Consider the following 18,340-nt stretch of genomic DNA (forward strand, 5'->3'; position numbering starts at 1 on the left):
TACCACTGTAATCCTAGTGAGAAATTTCTGTTTGTTGAATTCTAAGTTTAGATTCTGATGTCTGTGCAGGGCCCCCACAGGGGGTGTTAATTATGTTTGGTAGTAGCATGATTACTATGCTGATCCTTATATTAAAAGACAAGGAGTTTACCAATGCATTCCAGGATGCGTTTCGGATAAGAAGTAGCACCAGGATGGGGTTAGCAATGGGGGTCTGTTTTTATATCAAGTTATGCCGACTGTACTGCTGCCATTATCTACAGTAATAAACCATAGGAAAAGTTCATATTGGCACCCGCATTTACATTTCTTCCTGACTGTGTACGGGTTAAAGGATAACCAGAAGGAGTGGAGCCCACAGCACTTGCTCAGAAAACCAAGATGGATCTAAAAAGTTTAATGATTCCCATAAGACAAGACATTGCCTGAAGGCCTATCAAGGCACCAGATAATTGCTTGGATACGTGTTCTCCCAGCACTTTGTTTAAGCTGCAAGCTTTAATTAGTAGATTAAGACGGTTGGATGGTGCCTTGCATGTCTTCTTCAGGCAACTCCTACAGCCAAGCTAGTGCCAAATGTACTGCTTTGCTTTCCTTTGGACCACATCAGTGAGGTCAAGAGAGGGGTCTTGTTGTCTGGGCAGCCCAGGACCTTCATACACGCTGCCCAGGCTTCCACGCCGGGGGGGGAGTCACTTTGGTGCTGCTAACTCGGTGGTTTGACTACACCCCAGAGGCACCCTCCATTGTCTCTCGAGACAGATGGATACCAACAGCAAAGCAGCTAAAGCTTTAGTTATGTAAATAAGGACCACTTTAATTGGTGAGGACTAAGCAAAGGCCAAGGGACGCGGGTGGCGCTGTGGGTTAAACCACAGAGCCTAGGACTTGCCGATCAGAAGGTCGGCGGTTCGAATCCCCGTGATGGAGTGAGCTCCCGTTGCTCGGTCCCTGCTCCTGCCCACCTAGCAGTTCGAAAGCACATCAAAGTGCAAGTAGATAAATAGGTACCGCTCCGGCAGGAAGGTAAACGACATTTCCGTGTGCTGCTGTGGTTCGCCAGAAGCGGCTTAGTCATGCTGGCCACATGACCCGAAAGCTGTCTGCGGACAAACGCTGGCTCCTCGGCCTATAGAGCGAGATGAGCACCGCAACCCCAGAGTCGGTCACGACTGGACCTAATGGTCAGGGGTCCCCTTTACTTTTACCCTTTAAGCAAAGGCCACTCTTCCCACCCCCCCCCAAGGTTGTTGTTTTTAAATTCTGATTTGCGTATTACTGTAATAGGAAGTTAAAAAGAAGATGCTAAAGGTGGTTTTTAACAAGTTGTTAAAGGTTTTGTATATCAAGTAGTGAGATTATGAAAAGAACTTTGTCTTGAAAATGCATAGAAATCCTAGAATGGTGAATTGCTTTTGTGTGTGTATCAGCACCCGTTCTTTGTTACTCTGCTAGCCAACTAAAATGGCTTTTCAGATTTTGAGATTACTTCCATCATGGCTTTGGGGGTATATGTGGCCAAGTAGTTCCAAATGGGGGTGGGAGTATGAGCTGATGTTGAAAGACAAGTACAAGAATTCAAATTTTCCATGCAGTATAATTTGGCATGTCTCTTCTCTCTAATTAGAAAGTTCCACCCATAGATGTCTTGATTAAGAAATTGGAATCAATTAATTCTTTAAAGGAGAAGCTAATGATATGTATGTATAGAACCAGTTTTGCACATTTCAGAAGACCTAGGCCTCAGGGTTCCTGTTTGTTGTCTGTGGCAGACAATCTGCTGTGTCAGGTCCTTTTTTTACCTTTCTGAACAAAGCATCAAGTTTCACTTTCCTAGAAGCTAGAAACTAGCCTAGGTTGTGGAACTCCTCACCTGCTTGTTAGTATTAACCAAGCACCAAACGTACTTGGTTTCAAATATCTGCACAAGACCCTTCAGTTTTGCCAGGCCTTTTCTAAAGTGTAGCTCAGTCCACCCATTCCGGTCTATCACCATCCCAAATGTGAAGCCTTTTATGCTGTTTTATGGATGTGTTGCATTCAATGGCTAGATACTTGTTTATAGGGCTAGATACTTGTTTATAGGGCTGTGAGATAAATATTAACCCTTTTGGGGCTCAGTCCTGATTTGTCTCAAGCTACCTTTTAGTCCAGGGACAAGGGTGGTGCTGTGGGTTAAACCACAGATCCCAGGGCTTGCTGATCAGAAGGTCGGCGGTTCGAATCCCCACGACGGGGTGAGCTCCCGTTGCTCTGTCCCTGCTCCTGCCAACCTAGCAGTTCAAAAGCACATCAAAGTGCAAGTAGATAAATAGGTACCGCTCCAGTGGGAAGGTAAACAGTGTTTCTGTGCGCTGCTCTGGTTTGCCAGAAGTGGCTTAGTTATGCTGGCCACATGACCTGGAAGCTGTACGCTGGCTTCCTTGGCCAGTAAAGCGAGATGAGCGCCGCAACCCCAGAGTCAGTCACGACTGGACCTAATGGTCAGGGGTCCCTTTACCTTTACCTTACCTTTTAGTCCATCTGGTTGTAAATGCTCAACAGCTACCTCTGGAATAGTGGTAAATATCTCTAATGAAAGGCAAATAGTGCAAAAGGGGATGCTACCGTTGCACAAATTAACCCCTTTCTTCCACTTACAATTTATTTGTTACTTGCCTGCTTATACCTCCACTGAGCCTAAAAGGCCCATATTGTCACTGGAGTGGGAGGCACAGAGAGAGCACAAACTATGGTGGTGCATGGATGCATTTCTGGCAATTTTGACTCCTTTTGCCAGCCAAGTTTGGCAAGATTGCCTGGGTTCAAAAGGCTGTTTTATCATCTAGCCAGGCTTAGGATAATGTGGAATGAACTTAAATTAATGTTACTCCAGAGTTGTTCCACAGGCTGCCAGTTGCCTACCATCACAAGGTATTTGGAGGTAATATGCAAATTCACACTATTTCTTGAAACTTTCCCTCTGCATTCCTCCTGAAACCTTTTAGTAGAGCAGTTAGTGATAAGTAGCCAATCTAGAGCATGTGCAAAAGGCACACTTGGGAACACTCAAAAGTGAATGTTTGGTTTGATTAAAGGGAGCTTGGCTCACAAGGATCCTTTCTTCTCCTTCTCCTTCTCCTTGCTTTTAGTTCATCTGGAGAGTATTATGCACCCACTGCTGGCATTCTTAAAGAGCCATGTGTGGTCATCTCACGCATCTGAACATCCTTGCGCATGGCTCTCTACGCTGTTCATAGAACAAGACGACGACATGTTGGAAGCTGCGAAAACTTTATTAACAGTTCATTTAAAGTTTGAAAGGTTAGTGTCCATTTTTCACTTTTCTGAAGTGATAAACCTTTTATTTATTCATTTATTTTTTTAAAAAAACCATTGGGCATCACAAATAAGAAAATGATTTCATCTATATTTCAGGTAACAATTCAGCCTGAAGCTAACTTCAGGGAGTAGGAGTAAGAGGTAGAAATGGGTTTAAAAAGGACGCCATGTAAAAATGAATGTATTACCAAGCAAGTTATTTTTGTTTCAATCAATCCTGGTGGTTGGCAAGATGGAATGTTTCAATGTATGGCAAAAAGGTATTTCTAAATATATATGGCAAGGGGAAAAACTGAAAAGATAAAATATTGATAAATGTGAAAGAGAGAGAAGGTTTCCCCCTGCCATATATGAGATTATATTATGAAACATCTTGTCTATGCTGGTTGAAGGAATGGTTGACATTGGAAAAATCTGCATATTTTAGATTTAGAAGGTCATGATGTTTTTGGTTGGCACACTTATTTGTGGTATGAAAAGGTGGAATTACATAAAGGATTTACAAACCATATAATTAGGAGAAATTTGTATATATGGGATAAATATAAAAATCTATTGGAGGAAAAAACATCACTTTGGCTTTCACCATTGGAAGCCATAGGAGTAAATAAAAAGATTATGACGGAAGGTGGGCAACTTATAGAAAGTTATTAAGAGAGGATGGATGGAGGAGAATTTAAATTAAATGAATTTAAGGATTTATCGGGAATGTTAACAACATGGATACAATATCATTTGAATGAAGTATTTAAGAAAGATGTGAAACGATTTGGAGAACAATTATCACAATTGGAAAGACACCTGTTGGAACGTAATGTTAAAGTGCCGTCTAAAATGTTTAAGATATTGGAATGGGAGACAAAGGATGAACAAGTAAAATCATCAATGATACATTGGGCAATAGATTTTTGTTATAATACAGATATGGAAGCATGGGAACAATTGTGGAATACGGGCATAAAATTTACAATATGTTATGCTTTAAGAGAAAATTATATGGAAATGTTATATAGATAGTATCTAATACCTAATAGATTGGAGAAAAGGTATAAATCAAAATCGATTTAAGTGTTGGAAATGCAAAGAGAAAGAAGGGGTTTTTTATCATATATGGTGGTTTGTAGTAAGGCTAAAGCTTAGGGGAAATGATATATAATGAGTTAAAAAAAAATATGTTTAAGATAACATTTGTAAAAAAACAAAGAACCCAGAAGCTTGGAAATTAGAGGTGCAGAACTACCCAAACAGTATAGAAATTTAACACCAAATCAAGGAGTATCGTGTCCTTTGGGCTTGTGGGGGTGGCTGAGGTTTTTTTTTTTTAAGAAACAGCAACAGGTGTCTCTGCTGCAGAATTGCAATTGTTGCATTATATATTGGATATTTGGTTTTATATTTTGATGTGCTGTATTCTAATGAAATAATCATGTAGTCTGTTAGTAAACAGGAACCTTTGTTTTGAAAGCTGGGCTGCAAGTATAATGAATAAATGCAGACTGTAGCATTGATTAATATAAGCCTTTTGATCAGGTAAAAAAAAGATATAATCTGTTTCAAGTTGGAAAACCTTCTCTAGGTATTTCATCACATTCATGTCTACTATGCATGTTGTTTTTCCATACTGATTTGCTTAGTATTCATCGTAGTAAATCATCCTAATAAGTTCAGCATTTTTTTGTTTATTTTAAACCGTAAGAATTGCTTTGCTGGATAAGGTAAAGGATTCACCTAGGCAAGCATTTTTACTCGAACAGCACACAGTCTGATATCCTTGGGAAGCTCACAACATGGAGTAATGCACTGTCCTCATGAGTCCAGATCACTGACCATGAGCCAGGATGCATCATCATCATCATCATCATCATCATCATCATAAAATTTTATTATTCATACCCTGCCCATCTGGCTGGGTTTCCCCAGCCACTCTGGGCGGCTCCCAACAGAACACTAAAAACAGAATAAAACTTCAAACATTAAAAGCTTCCCTAAACAGGGCTGCCTTCAGATGTCTTCTAAAAGTCAGCTAGAGTTTATTTCCTTGACATCTGATGGGAGGGTGTTCCACAGGGCGGGTGCCACTATCGAGAAAGCCCTCTGCCTGATTCCCTGTAACCTCACTTCTCGCAGTATATATTGGTTCCATAGGCTGCTTTGTAGTAGGAGATTAAGCCACAGTTTCCTGGTTTAGATATAATTGGAAACTATGGTTTGACAAGCCCTGGAAATGTTGAGGGAGGATGATGTGCATGGGCACCAGGCATTACACTGCACTATGGCTTATTAGACCAATCTCATTATGTTTGGACCAGGCTATGGTAAATGACAGAACTTTGCTAAAATGTTCACTGATTCAAAAGCAATGAATTGCTTACTCTACAACTGTTAACTTTCTAGGTTCTGGCACAAAGCTGGTCTTTCCTTGTATCATTCTGGTGATGGAACCTGGGCTGCTTTTACACATCGGAATGGCTGCAATCCCCATTGTATCTTCTTATTTCTGCTGAAAAGTATTTCATTTGATGCCACAGTTCTACTTGATTTCTTGATTTCATCTGAAACCTGCTTCTTAGAATATTTTGTAAGATACTTAAAGCTTCTTGTACAAGACTGGGACCATTTTGTTAAGATTTCTAAATACTTCAAGACCACCTCTAATGGAGAGCTCAGCTTTTCTATGGTGAACTTGCCCTGCCGAGAAAAAAGTGCCTACCGGCTAGACACAAATTTGCAGGATGCTTCGTATGATCCCCCATCCGGTACTGAGATCCTTTCAACCTCTTTCCCAAATTTTTCTGCACTGTGGCATACTGACAGTCAAGCTGTAAAACCTATCAGGTCTAACCTTTTGCAAGAGTCTGATAATACGACTTTGGTGGGAGCCCTTCAAAGGCTGGTGGATTATGAAAGCTCAGAAGATTCGGAGGTGGAATGGATAGGAGAGGAGAGTTTGGCAGACATGAGGCAGACACCTTTAGATCGAACTTGTGCAGAAGTCACTGGCCTTATGGATGTTGATGGCCAGACAGAACGATGTGTGTTGTCTCAGGATACTTCCTCACCTTTTCACTCCACAATTTTGCTAAATAAACTTGGATCAGAAGAAGGGGTGCTTCAGAAGTCAGTGAAGTGTTTCCAACAAGTGCAAGAGTCGGTTTCTAGACTACACGGAAGGAACCTCTTTCCATACAATCCAAGTGCACTCCTGAAGCTCTTGACTTCTGTTGACACTATTAGTAGCGAGCACAGATCTGCTTCAAAGAAGTTCAAAGTCTAAGGATCTGCAGTGCCCATCCCCCGCCTTCTCCCACTTAATAGTTTTCAAATGAGTTTTTCCAGAAGCTTAAAGTTTACCAGAACCTATGGTCAGAGGCACGTTCTTTGGGATTTGTCTATGGGTCATTAAAAGCTGGTCCAACTGGATGAGAAACACGGACTCTTTATAATGACTAATCCTTTGATGTGTTTAAGTGTGGAAGTGTTTGACTGGAGGATATGGTCTTGCCTGTGGGTATGTATAATTCAGATACTGGGGGTGACTTTTTAAAAAGAAAATAATAATAATAAAATAAAACCCTGAATTTTATTTTTGGTCTCCTTGATATTCCATCCCAATGGAAAGGCATAACATTTTTCAACAGGAATAGCTATCACTTTTAAGAGATATTAGGGCAGCTGTGTGCTCCATCTCTGGACAGGCATGTACAGTGTCTAAAACAATTAAACAGAATCAAAGTTAATAGTTTTATCCAGTACTGCTGTTCTGCTTATGCAACAGACTTCCTCCTGCACATTGGAACTTCTCCTTCACCTCCCCCTTGCTGCACCCTCAAAATCTGCTCCAAAAGGTTGAGGGACCAGCCTGAACAAATTTTGGAGGTGCACAGGGAATGCCTGTTGCTCAGTATTTGATGCAACTCAAGAGTTTCAGTCTTTTAAAAAGGTTGTGAAATGAAAGGCATGGGCAAAGGAGATAAAAGTACACTTACTTGTGGCTGCTGCAGAAAATCTGGATCCTGGGAGTATTCTGCCTCTAATTTTTTTTTTTTAAGATATTTATTAAAGTTTTAACAAACAGAACAAAAAATAGTTATAACAAAAAAGAAAACATACAAAAACAGAAAACTACAAAAAATACATCAAAAAGAACACTCAAACACATAACAACACAAAAGAAAAAAATTAAAAACTAACTCGATTTTCTCATTTTTCCAAAATTCTCATTAGCTTGTTTCTTTGACCTCCTCACGCCTCCCTTTTTTGTATTCCCAGTCATGACATTAGTTCAGCATATCCTTACCCCTTTTTCATTATAACATTTAGCTTGATTTTCATCGAATTTACATCTTTATACCTTAACCAATTGTCCTATCATTTTTACATACTCTTACTGATCTTATTACTAAGTCCACTTAGGTCCATTCCAACATCATTTTAACATTCATTAATTTTACAATGTTTCTGTAAGTAGTCTTTAAATTTCTTCCAATCTTCTTCCACCGACTCTTCTCCCTGGTCTCGGATTCTGCCAGTCATTTCCGCCAACTCCATATAGTCCATCACTTTCATCTGCCATTCTTCCAGAGTGGGTAAATCTTGTGTCTTCCAATACCTTGCGATGAGTATTCTTGCTGCTGTTGTAGCATACATAAAGAAAGTTCTATCCTTCTTTGGCACCAATTGGCCGACTATGCCCAGGAGAAAGGCCTCTGGTTTCTTCAAGAAGGTATATTTAAATACCTTTTTCATTTCATTATATATCGTCTCCCAGAAAGCCTTTATCCTTGGGCACGTCCACCAAAGGTGAAAGAATGTACCTTCATTTTCTTTACATTTCCAACATTTATTATCGGGCAAATGGTAGATTTTTGCTAGCTTGACTGGAGTCATGTACCACCTATATATCATTTTCATAATATTCTCTCTTAAGGCATTACATGCCGTAAATTTCATACCAGTGGTCCACAACTGTTCCCAGTCAGCAAACATAATATTATGTCCAACATCCTGTGCCCATTTAATCATAGCAGATTTAACCGTTTCATCTTGAGTATTCCATTTCAACAGCAAGTTATACATTCTCGAAAGTATCTTTGTTTTTGGTTCTAACAATTCTGTTTCCAATTTTGATTTCTCCACCTGGAAGCCGTTTTTTTTTTGTCCAAATTATAAGCTTCCCGTATTCTGCCTCTAATAGTCTTTTATAACTTGTTACCCCACTTCAAACTGAACACAGTCCACTTACCATATATGATGGCTTAGCAGGGAATCAACGAGTCTTCTCTTTTTCACCATGCAGGCAGGAAAAACACTGAGTGTACCAAGCACCTGAAACATCACAGCACTTCTCTGGGGACTGTGCTCTGCTTGGTGGGTAACCACAGGTCTGCAGGTGTTGTTCTTTGTTTACCTGCTGCATCTGATATATAAGAACAACTCACTAGATATGTATCAGGCCTGCAAAAATTGTGATTCTCGAAGTCAAATGTTGTCCATCCGTCATGATGTTGACATAGGTCCTCGTTCAAATGTTATACATGCATGCAAAATGCCCAGAGTTGTGCAGTCCATAGGAACATGTCCGTTACACACCAATTTCAGGGGGAAATGCCAATAAAACACAGGCTTCAATTGCAGGTTTGAAACTTACTGAGTTTCTTACAAAACATTGGGCAAGTTAGTATATACAGAGGTAAATCTCTGCAAAGATTTCACAGGAAAAGCCTGGACCAACAGGTTTACTTGGAGCAAGGAAGGAAGAGAAACAGGTAAGAGGCAAGGAGAATTACTGGGAGGGGAGCGGCACTAGGGGTGCAGTAGGCTGCAAGACCTAAATGCGATGGGATGGACTCTGAATGTAGTTGGGAAGCAGAACTCATTTTCTCAACTGTCACCTGGGAGCAGTGTTGTATTAGATCAGGGGTCTGCAACCTTTAAGACAAAAAGAGCCACTTGGACCTGTTTCCGAAGGAAAAAAAACAAAAAAAAACTGGGAGCCGCAAAACCATTGCGACATTTAAAACAAATATATCTCCGGAGCCGCAATCTGACAGAGGGCAGGAAGGTGTACTAACTAACGCACGCACCGCCCCCATGCGACGTCACAGCCAGTACAGCGCCCGCCACAGTGGGGAGTGTCGGGGCGCACAATGCGCCTCCTCCCCTCGCTAGTATGTGCCCCAGAGCCGCGGCAAAGGTGTAAAAGAGCCACATGTGGCTCCGGAGCCGCGGGCTGCTGACCCCTGTATTAGATTGTCCCAGTGGGAGATATAGGAAGCAGAACTTACTCCATCAGCTCTGCTGTAACAGACCAGGTCTCTTGAGCACCTCCTACCCCTGAACTGGGCCAGCTGGTCTTTGAGAACAACTGTTTAAGAACTGGCTTGAATTTGATTATCTCTTCCCCACTTCTCCCCTCCCTGACCCTTTCCCCTTAGGTTGTAAGCCTGTAGGCATGGATTGCCTTGTTCTAACTGACTGTACGTAAGCCAGCCTGGGAGCATTTTTGTTGGAGGAGAAGGTACATATTCTGCGAACAAATAATAGTAATAATAAATTATGCCAGTTGAGAAATAAGAGAGAGAAATGGAAAGTTTGAAGCGACCTGCTTCAAAGAGAAAATTACACTTCTCAAACTGCAAAATATTGTGGTTTGGAAAGAATGTATTTCCCATACCAGAAATGTTTCTTCCTGGAAAGAAGATGTAAGGAGGGCAAGGAGTTATCTACATAATAAATTGTGTCATTATTTCTCATTTGAAAGCATTTTGTCACTGCACAATGTGATATGCCTAGTGGGAAAGTAGCAGGAGGTAACATTTCTTAATCTTTGTGATTATCTTCAGCAACTTTGCATTGGCACGTTGTGGAGACTTAAGCGCCATGCTTTGCTTAGGTACAAATTGGGAAATCTTTTTGCATGTCAGTGATGTAAGCAGGGAGTGTATGGGAAGCTACCGCACATGAATATCTCGTTTTTCAGGTGAAATTGATACTGAATGCAATTTCCAGTTTTAAGCATGGTGATAGGATTTTTCCATTGTAATAGCTGAGAATTGCTGCTGTTTTAAGAAGGCACTAGAGCTTGCTCTTAAGCGTATTACAAATAATTAGAACAATGTGATGCAGTACAGGGAATATTAGATTTAAAGGTGGAATCCCAGCTGAGCCTATGGACTATGCTCTCTCAACGTTTATCTCCCTTTCTGTGAAAAGGGAATCCTCCATCTCTCATCATGTTTATGAGGATGGTTGAGACCAGGATTGTGAAAAAAACAAATCTGGAAATGTAAACATAAGTATAAAGTAGAACAGAACACTTAAAAAGAAAGCATTGTGAAATCCCTCTTAATTGTAATGTTAGCCCATATTACAAAGTTTTTGTAATTTTAAAGTTATTCGTTTTTAGCCCTGAAATCCAGTTTCGGATTGAGGATGGTTTATACATTTTTAAACTAAATGCAACACCAAAACCTCATTGCTGAAGGGCAGCAAAGGGACAGTAGAGTAGAAGACATTAGATAAGAGGGTGGAAAGTCAGATCACCCATGAGAATGGAAGGGTTTGTGAAGAGAAAGCCCTCTTCTGCTTGTCTCTCTTCCACCGCAGCTGTCCAGCCCCTTTGCAAGCTGCCTTCAAGTACTTCTGCGAGCTTATTCAATCTGGTTAACTTCCCATGTTACGTACTGTTTCCAACCCTAACCCTGCAGAAAGCCATCTAACTAGACTTTAATTTGATTTTGACCTGTATTTTAATTTATTGTTCAATTTTATACCAATGTTATATATCTGACGTTAGCCACCCTGAGCCCGACTTTGGCCAGGGAGGGCGGGGTATAAATAAGTTGTTTATTATTATTATTATTATTATTATTATTATTATTATTATTATTAAGGTGGGGTTGTAGTCATGGCGCCAGTTCCTAGAGCCTTCCTCCGAGCATGGGGCTGAGCAAGGTAGGTTCACTTGGGCTGGGAGGAACTTTGATGGCCAACTCCCTGCTCCCCAGCAACCTAAGATGAGAACTGTAGTCCAGGGACACCTGAAGAACGCCACATAGGCTACCCCTGCAGTAGTTCATACACTTCTAGTAGAAGTCTAGTAGAAGCTGGTGGCTGTGCCGCAACTATGGACTGGAGTAGGCTTTTTCAAGAAGACCTGGGGTGTTGGTTGATTCAGAATGTTGGGCTTCCTGCCCAACACCCCAGACTAGCTACGCAGGTGACCATAGTCAAACAGTGTCAAGTGGCTCAGCTCTTGTGACAGCATTGAGATTAGATGGTATAATCCTTTCTGTACTTCTATCACTGATTTAGTGGAATTTTTTTGCACACACCTCCATCATGGTCTGGGTAACCTTGCATTTTATATAGCGGGAGGCTAAGCTGCGTTGACCTCTGGAAAATGTCTGAGAACATTGTACCATCCCCCCAAGCCCAAGCATTGACAAGGAAGACAGATCTAAGATAAAACAGTGTGGGAGGCAGATTCATACAATGTTAGATATTTAATTCGATACCCAAATATATTACATTACCAAAGCAATTTGTTGTCTGTTTTTGCTGTGCTAGCAAACAGGATTGCCCTGGAGAATGTCGCTTGAGAAAAGCATAGCCTGTATGTTCCTTCCTGGAAAGAATCTTACTTAATGCACTCTTTATGTAGATAGCCCTAGACTTGCAAAGGGCTGAGCTGGGATTGTCTGTTGCTTGGTTGAATCTAGTGACATCTAGCTCCAGCAGTCATCGAGTTTCAGGGAGCTGGATCTAGACAGCAAGGTGTGGCCCTCAGGACTCTTCCCAGGCTACACCTTTTTTGGCCCTGCTGCATGTCCTCCTGTAGTTCTTCCTGGCTGGAAGGTGGTCTTGAATATATCTATATGTATTGTAATAATATCTCTTGCTTGCCAAGATGGAATAAGCAGGTGAGGATTGCAAGGGTGAAATGTACCCTACTGTACAAAGGTCAATAGCTCCACTCACCTTTTTCTTTTTCTTTTTTGCCTCTGGCATTGCCTCCCATTGTTATCTAGCCCAGTGGGTTGGAGTGGCATTGTTGAAAACAGTTCCCCACCCTTTCTCCAGAATAATGTTGATGAATGACCAGAGTCACTTCAACATGGTGTCTCTCCCACCCCGTGTCAGCACTGTGAGGCTTCCCAGGAGGATGCTGAAAGCTGCCAAGGAAGAGAAAGAACTTCTTTATGTATGCTACAACAGCGGCAAGAGTCTTGATTGCACAAGGATGGAAGAATGAGGAAACCCCTACAAAAGAACAGTGGCAAGAGAAATTGATGAACTATGCAGAACTGGCAGAATTGACATGCAAATTACGAGACAAGGACAACTGTGACTTCAAAGAAGAATGGGAACCCTTCACAATTTTTTAAAAAAGACAACAAAATGAATTGGACTCCTTGGCAGGTTTTGAATAAACATACACAAATTTATTGAGGGATAACATAGAAGATAGATAATATAAGGATGTATATAGTTCACATTGAATGAGAAATCAGAGAGAGGAGCTGAGGAAAGTCGAAGGGAAGGTAGGGAGGGAAAAAATGGGGGGGGAATAATGAAGATGATTTGTTTTGATAATTTGCTATGTTGAAATTGTGTGCATGTGTATATGTATGTGTGTGTGTGTGTGTGATATATATATATATATATATATATATATCTCCAAGGGAATCAGCAAGGCCACAGGGTTCCCTAACTGCCAGTGCTCGCTTGACTATTTCCATGACAGTTACAGTCACCTTCCTGTCCAGGAGAGTCCAGTGGCCAGCCTGTTGCACAATGCCATCCCAGAGTCTGAGAATACTTCATTACTAGGACAACATGCCAAGAAGCAATTCTGGTGACTCACCACCACACTGGGCAGAGTCATCGGTTTCTTATTCTAGCGTGGGCAGCTTCTGTCCCTGACATAAAGGATGGCTAGGAAGTCATTTAGATCCATTAGCCTCTGGCGGAAGACCATTCTAATAGGTCCTTCACCCCTATGCCATTTAGAAGCCATTGAAAGTCAAAACTGAGCTGAACAAGAGGATGGGTTACCAGCAGAATTTACATTACAGGAATGGGGAACCTGTGGCCCTGCAGGTGTTGATGAACTACAACTCCCATCATCCCTAACAATTGGCCATGTTGGTTGGGGATGATTTGTGCTTGGAGTCCCAACAGCATATGGAGGGCCACCGGTTCCCCCTGCTGTGCTTTCTTCTGTCTCTGGCACCTAGCATCAAGTTTGTGGACTCAGAATTGGCCGCCCAACAGGGTTCCCAGTAAAGGAGGTAGAATTCAATAGACCACAGCAATTGTCCAACTAGAATTGTGGCTCTGCCAGTTGTGAGATACGGGGTGGCATCTCTGGGATCCCAATGCTTGCAATATCTTGAGTAGCCTTCCCACAAGAATAATTAGAGTATATAGTTTATGTCATTTATACAGTGGTACCTCGGGTCACATACGCTTCAGGTTACAGACTCCACTAACCCAGAAATAGTACCTCGGGTTAAGAACTTTGCTTCAGGATGAGAACAGAAATCGTGCTCCGGCAGCACAGCAGCAGCAGGAGGCCCCATTAGCTAAAGTGGTGCTTCAGGTTAAGAACAGTTTCAGGTTAAGAATGGACTTCCGGAACAAATTAAGTACTTAACCCTTTGTACAACTTTGGTCCCAAGTGCCTGTGGAATAATTTATCCGGCAAACCTTGTCTCCTGGCTTAAGTTCTTAGTAACATTTCTTAGTAACATGCACTTAGTAACATTTCTCAAATAATGGGCCTGGGGAAGAGCAGTAGGCCAACTGCCAGTGTGGTGTAGTGGTTAAGAGTGGTGGACTCGTAATCTGGTGAACCAGGTTCTTGTCCCTGCTCCTCCACATGCAGCTGCTGGGTGACCTTGGGCTAGTCACACTTTGAAGTCTCTCAGCCCCACTCACCTCACAGAGTGTTTGTTGTGGGGGAGGAAGGGAAAGGAGAATGTTAGCCGCTTTGAGACTCCTTCGGGTAGTGTTAAAGCGGGATATCAAATCCAAACTCTTCTTCTTCTTCTTCTTCTTCTTCTTCTTCTTCTTCTTCTTCTTCTTCTTCCGGCAGGAAGGTAAATGGCATTTCCGTGCACTGCTCTGGTTTGCCAGAAGCAACTTAGTCATGCTGGCCACATGACCCGAAAGCTGTACGCCGGCTCCCTCGGCCAGTAAAGCGAGATGAGCGCCGCAACCCCAGAGTCGGCCACGACTGGACCTGGTCAGGGGTCCCTTTACCTTTACCTAAGTGTAAAAGGAGAAGCAGGCAAGAAATTGTACAATATGTCCACTGCCACAGACCTGCATATGGTGGCCAGGACAGAAGGTGTGGGGGGGGGGGCAAGTAGATCATGCCAGCCTGAAGTTGGTGCAACATTTGGACATGGTTTGAGCGCAACAATGGCTCAGAACGAAATGGATCCCGAGCTAGCTCCACCTTACCCCTGCTTGGGGGCTTTCCATTGGCTGCCAGCAGCAGGGGTCATATAGACAGCTCACCTGCCTGCACATTCACTAGGCGGAAGGGACAGCACCGTGTCAGTGGAGTAATACCTGCTTTTCCCCCTGCCCCCATCCCATAGGTGGCAGTAGGTTAAGCCTAGCCCTAGCAGGACTAGGTGGAGGGACACCTGCCCAGTCCAGCCCCGAGCCCAGCACAAAGAGGGAACTGAATTGCTCAGAATAATTCAAGATGCTGGCAGAGATTGACCTTATGAGATGGGGACTCTGGGAAAAGCAGATAAGATGGATATAGAACACGTTGTAAATGTGCTGGAAGCAATGCGATTCCAAGAACAAGCAACATTGTGTTAGCCTTACCTAAGGCTACCATCCCATACATACTTACCTGGGGCGTAAATCCCATTGAGCTTAGTATGGCATACATTTGAGTAAGATATTCATATGCTTACACCGCATGGTCTTTGATCATGGTTATGACTCAGTGTTGAGAGATTAAAGTATAAATTGTAAATCTAATCTGCATTGGATCTAAATTTCCTTTTAAACTTTTTTTTTAAAAGGCACTACATTTTTTGCTAAAAACCAACCAAAACCCTCATTTAAATAAATGAAATGAATTTATTTATTTATTTAAATAAATGACATGAATTTATTTATTTAAATAAATGAAAGGAATACAATTTAAATAAATATTATTTTTTTAAAAAAAATGGATTCTAATCTATCCTAATGGCATGTCTATGTAAGAGTCAATTAAAAGGAAAATATTAAAGGTGGCTTTTGCTGTTAAGAATCAGCAACGCACTTCATAACTATTTCAAAACAATACAGTATTTACATTGCAGTTTTGGTCACAGTTACAGACTGCCTTCTTGCTTTTAAGCAGCATTTCTACTGAATTAACTTTCTTACTTGCTGAACATTACTTTGTTTTATGTAATTAAATAAATGCAAATCTATTTATTACTGTCTCCTACATTTTGGGGGAGGGCACTGCTTTTCCTTTGAAGTGCAAACATAGGTAGCAAATTGGACTTGGACCTGAAAAATTGTGCCTTGTTTCCAATGGACTAATTGCACCATTGCTTAATTACTCCAATTAAATGTCCTCTTCTGCAATAGTAGTACTGGTTTGATTGCTCCATTCAGGGCTGAGTTTACAATTTGACATATAGATATTGTAGTCTCCAAAAATATGGTGTTATCTTTCATGCATGGAAAGCTGAGATTTCCTCCATTCATGTAAATTCCATATGCTTGCTTGGCCAGATGAGCATCATAGTCATGAAAAGATCTACCGTATCCCAAGTGGGTGTTAATGTTGTTGATCTTGTTACACGGGAAAATGTAGCCTCTCACCTAAAGCATGAAGCAACTTGCTGTTCCCTTCCCTAATCCAGTTGGGAAATATCCCTAGCAAGCCCCACAAACAGAGCACTTAGTCACAAATCTCTTGTGGGAAAGAGCTGGAGGTGATTTGTTCAGTTGAGTTGTGTGGCTGCCTCCCATTTAAATTAAAAGGAAATGTTGCGCTTATTACAAAATGCTGTCTTGCATCAAACCAGTGGAAACCTTTGAGAAATCCACTGACCATGTACAGAAACTTGTGTTGAGATTTCTTAAAATAAGCAACAAGGAAATGGAAAAGACCTTACCTAAACTGAACCTGTTGAATACACAAAGCTGCAAATCATAGGACAAACCTTGGTTGCAGTTCATGTTTTGCCTGGAGAGAGCTAAACCTCGCGCCCAGGTCTCCAAGTGTCCTGGTTTTCCAAGGACAGTCCCAGAATTACAGAAGCTGCACTTGGTTAGTCTCTAAGGTGCTACTGGACAATTTTTTAATATATTTCGACTGCGTCAGACCAACACGGCTACCTACCTAAATCTAGAAGCTGTGCTGGTTTTTCTTTTTCCTCCCCTCCTTGTTTCAGTTAAAAGTAGTGGGGAGATCAGACACCCCCCTGTCCTTTTAGGAAACAGGAGAATTCTCTCTCTCTCTCTCTCTCTCTCTCTCTGTGGGGGGGGGGCGAAAACAGAGTCCTGTTTAAACTGTTGGAAGCCACCCAGAGTGGCTGGGGAAACCCAGCCAGATGGGCGGGGTATAAATAATAAATTATTATTATTATTATTATTATTATTATTATTATTATTATTATTACTGAAAATAAAATACCTGCACCAAACGAAAGAAGTGGTGAAGTTGGCATACAAAGCCCTTCCTAGAATTTAGAAACCAATCCACTTAAAATTCTTTAATTGCAATTCATCAGCAGCCAGCCATTTCTTTTAGGAAAGGCACAGAGTGTTTATTCCTTTATTGTAAGGGCAGCCTTATACCGTGAGCCATGGCTACTCAGAAGTAAGCCCCACTGTATTCAATGGAGCTTACTCCCTAGTAACTGGGTAGAGACTCTGCAGCCTTACACTGCAATCCTAAGCATTTTTTCTCAGAACTGAGTCCCACTGAGTGCAATGGGATTTACTCTCTGGTATGTTCCTGATCATTCTCATTGTTGTTGTCATCGTCATTACCTGCCATTTCCCCTGACAGGGACTCAAGGCAGCTTACAGCTAACATTTTATTTCATTCCATTCATCTGTTGATGCCTTCCCTTGCACATTTTTTCTTTACCACAATCCTGTGAGGTAGTTTAGGCAGAGAAGTTGCATTTGGCTCAAGGCGACAGATGTATATGCTCTCGCCCGGCGCAATTATTTAGTATAATCAGGTCTTTAACGTCCCTTGAAGGACAGCCAAATTTAAATAACAATTTGACACACGGCTGTGAGGCATTTGCGAGCTTTTTTGCGGAGAAGGTCTTGTTGCTCCGCCATGACCTCCCTGCCAATTTGGATACAATAAAGGAACTGGAGGCCCCTCGACTGTCCTCGGGTCCAGTATTGGACCACTTTGACCGGATATCCCCAGCCGATGTGGACAGACTCCTCCGAGCTGGAAAGCCCACCACCTGTCCTCTCGACCCGTGCCCGTCTTGGCTGATTAGAGCGTGTCCAGACGAGGTGCGGGCCCTCCTGGGGGATATCATCAATTTGTCCCTTGGCACGGGGACATTCCCAGGGGAACTGAAGGAGGCAGTGGTGCGCCCGCTCTTAAAGAAAACATCATTAGATCCTTTAGATCTATCCAATTACCGCCCGGTTTCGAATCCTCCGTTCCTGGGTAAGGTGATTGAGAGAGCGGTTGCTGAACAGCTTGGTGGGTTTCTGGATGAAACATCGGCTCTGGATCCATTCCAGTCTGGCTTCCGCGCTGGTCATGGGACCGAGACAGCTCTGGTTGCCCTAACAGATGATCTTCGTAGACAGCTGGATCGAGGCGGGTCGGGGCTGCTGATTCTTCTAGATCTGTCAGCAGCTTTCGACATGGTCGATCATGAACTTCTGGACCACCGCCTTGCCGACGTGGGGATCCAGGGCACAGTCCTTCAATGGCTGCGCTCGTTTCTCTCTGGTCGGGGACAGAGGGTGGCGCTTGGGGGGGAATTGTCATCGCGCCACTCCTTGG

General features: G+C 42.2%; 1 protein-coding gene across 6 annotated transcripts in view; it reads left to right on the forward strand.

Annotated features, from left to right (window-relative positions):
* Positions 1–18,340, forward strand: part of LOC128401613 (protein Lines homolog 1-like) — an 84,550-nt gene that overhangs the window by 10,871 nt on the left and 55,339 nt on the right. For 5 of the 6 annotated variants that reach the window (XM_053364891.1, XM_053364886.1, XM_053364889.1 and 2 more), the window contains one exon: positions 3,132–3,303. In XM_053364891.1, the coding sequence (XP_053220866.1) occupies positions 3,132–3,303 (172 nt within the window). Of the gene's footprint in view, positions 1–3,131; positions 3,304–5,715; positions 6,905–18,340 lie in introns of those variants that run through there. The other variant, XM_053364892.1, reaches the window with a different exon arrangement.

The sequence above is a fragment of the Podarcis raffonei genome, chromosome 14, assembly GCF_027172205.1.
Source record: "Podarcis raffonei isolate rPodRaf1 chromosome 14, rPodRaf1.pri, whole genome shotgun sequence".
NCBI classification, from domain to species: domain Eukaryota; kingdom Metazoa; phylum Chordata; class Lepidosauria; order Squamata; family Lacertidae; genus Podarcis; species Podarcis raffonei.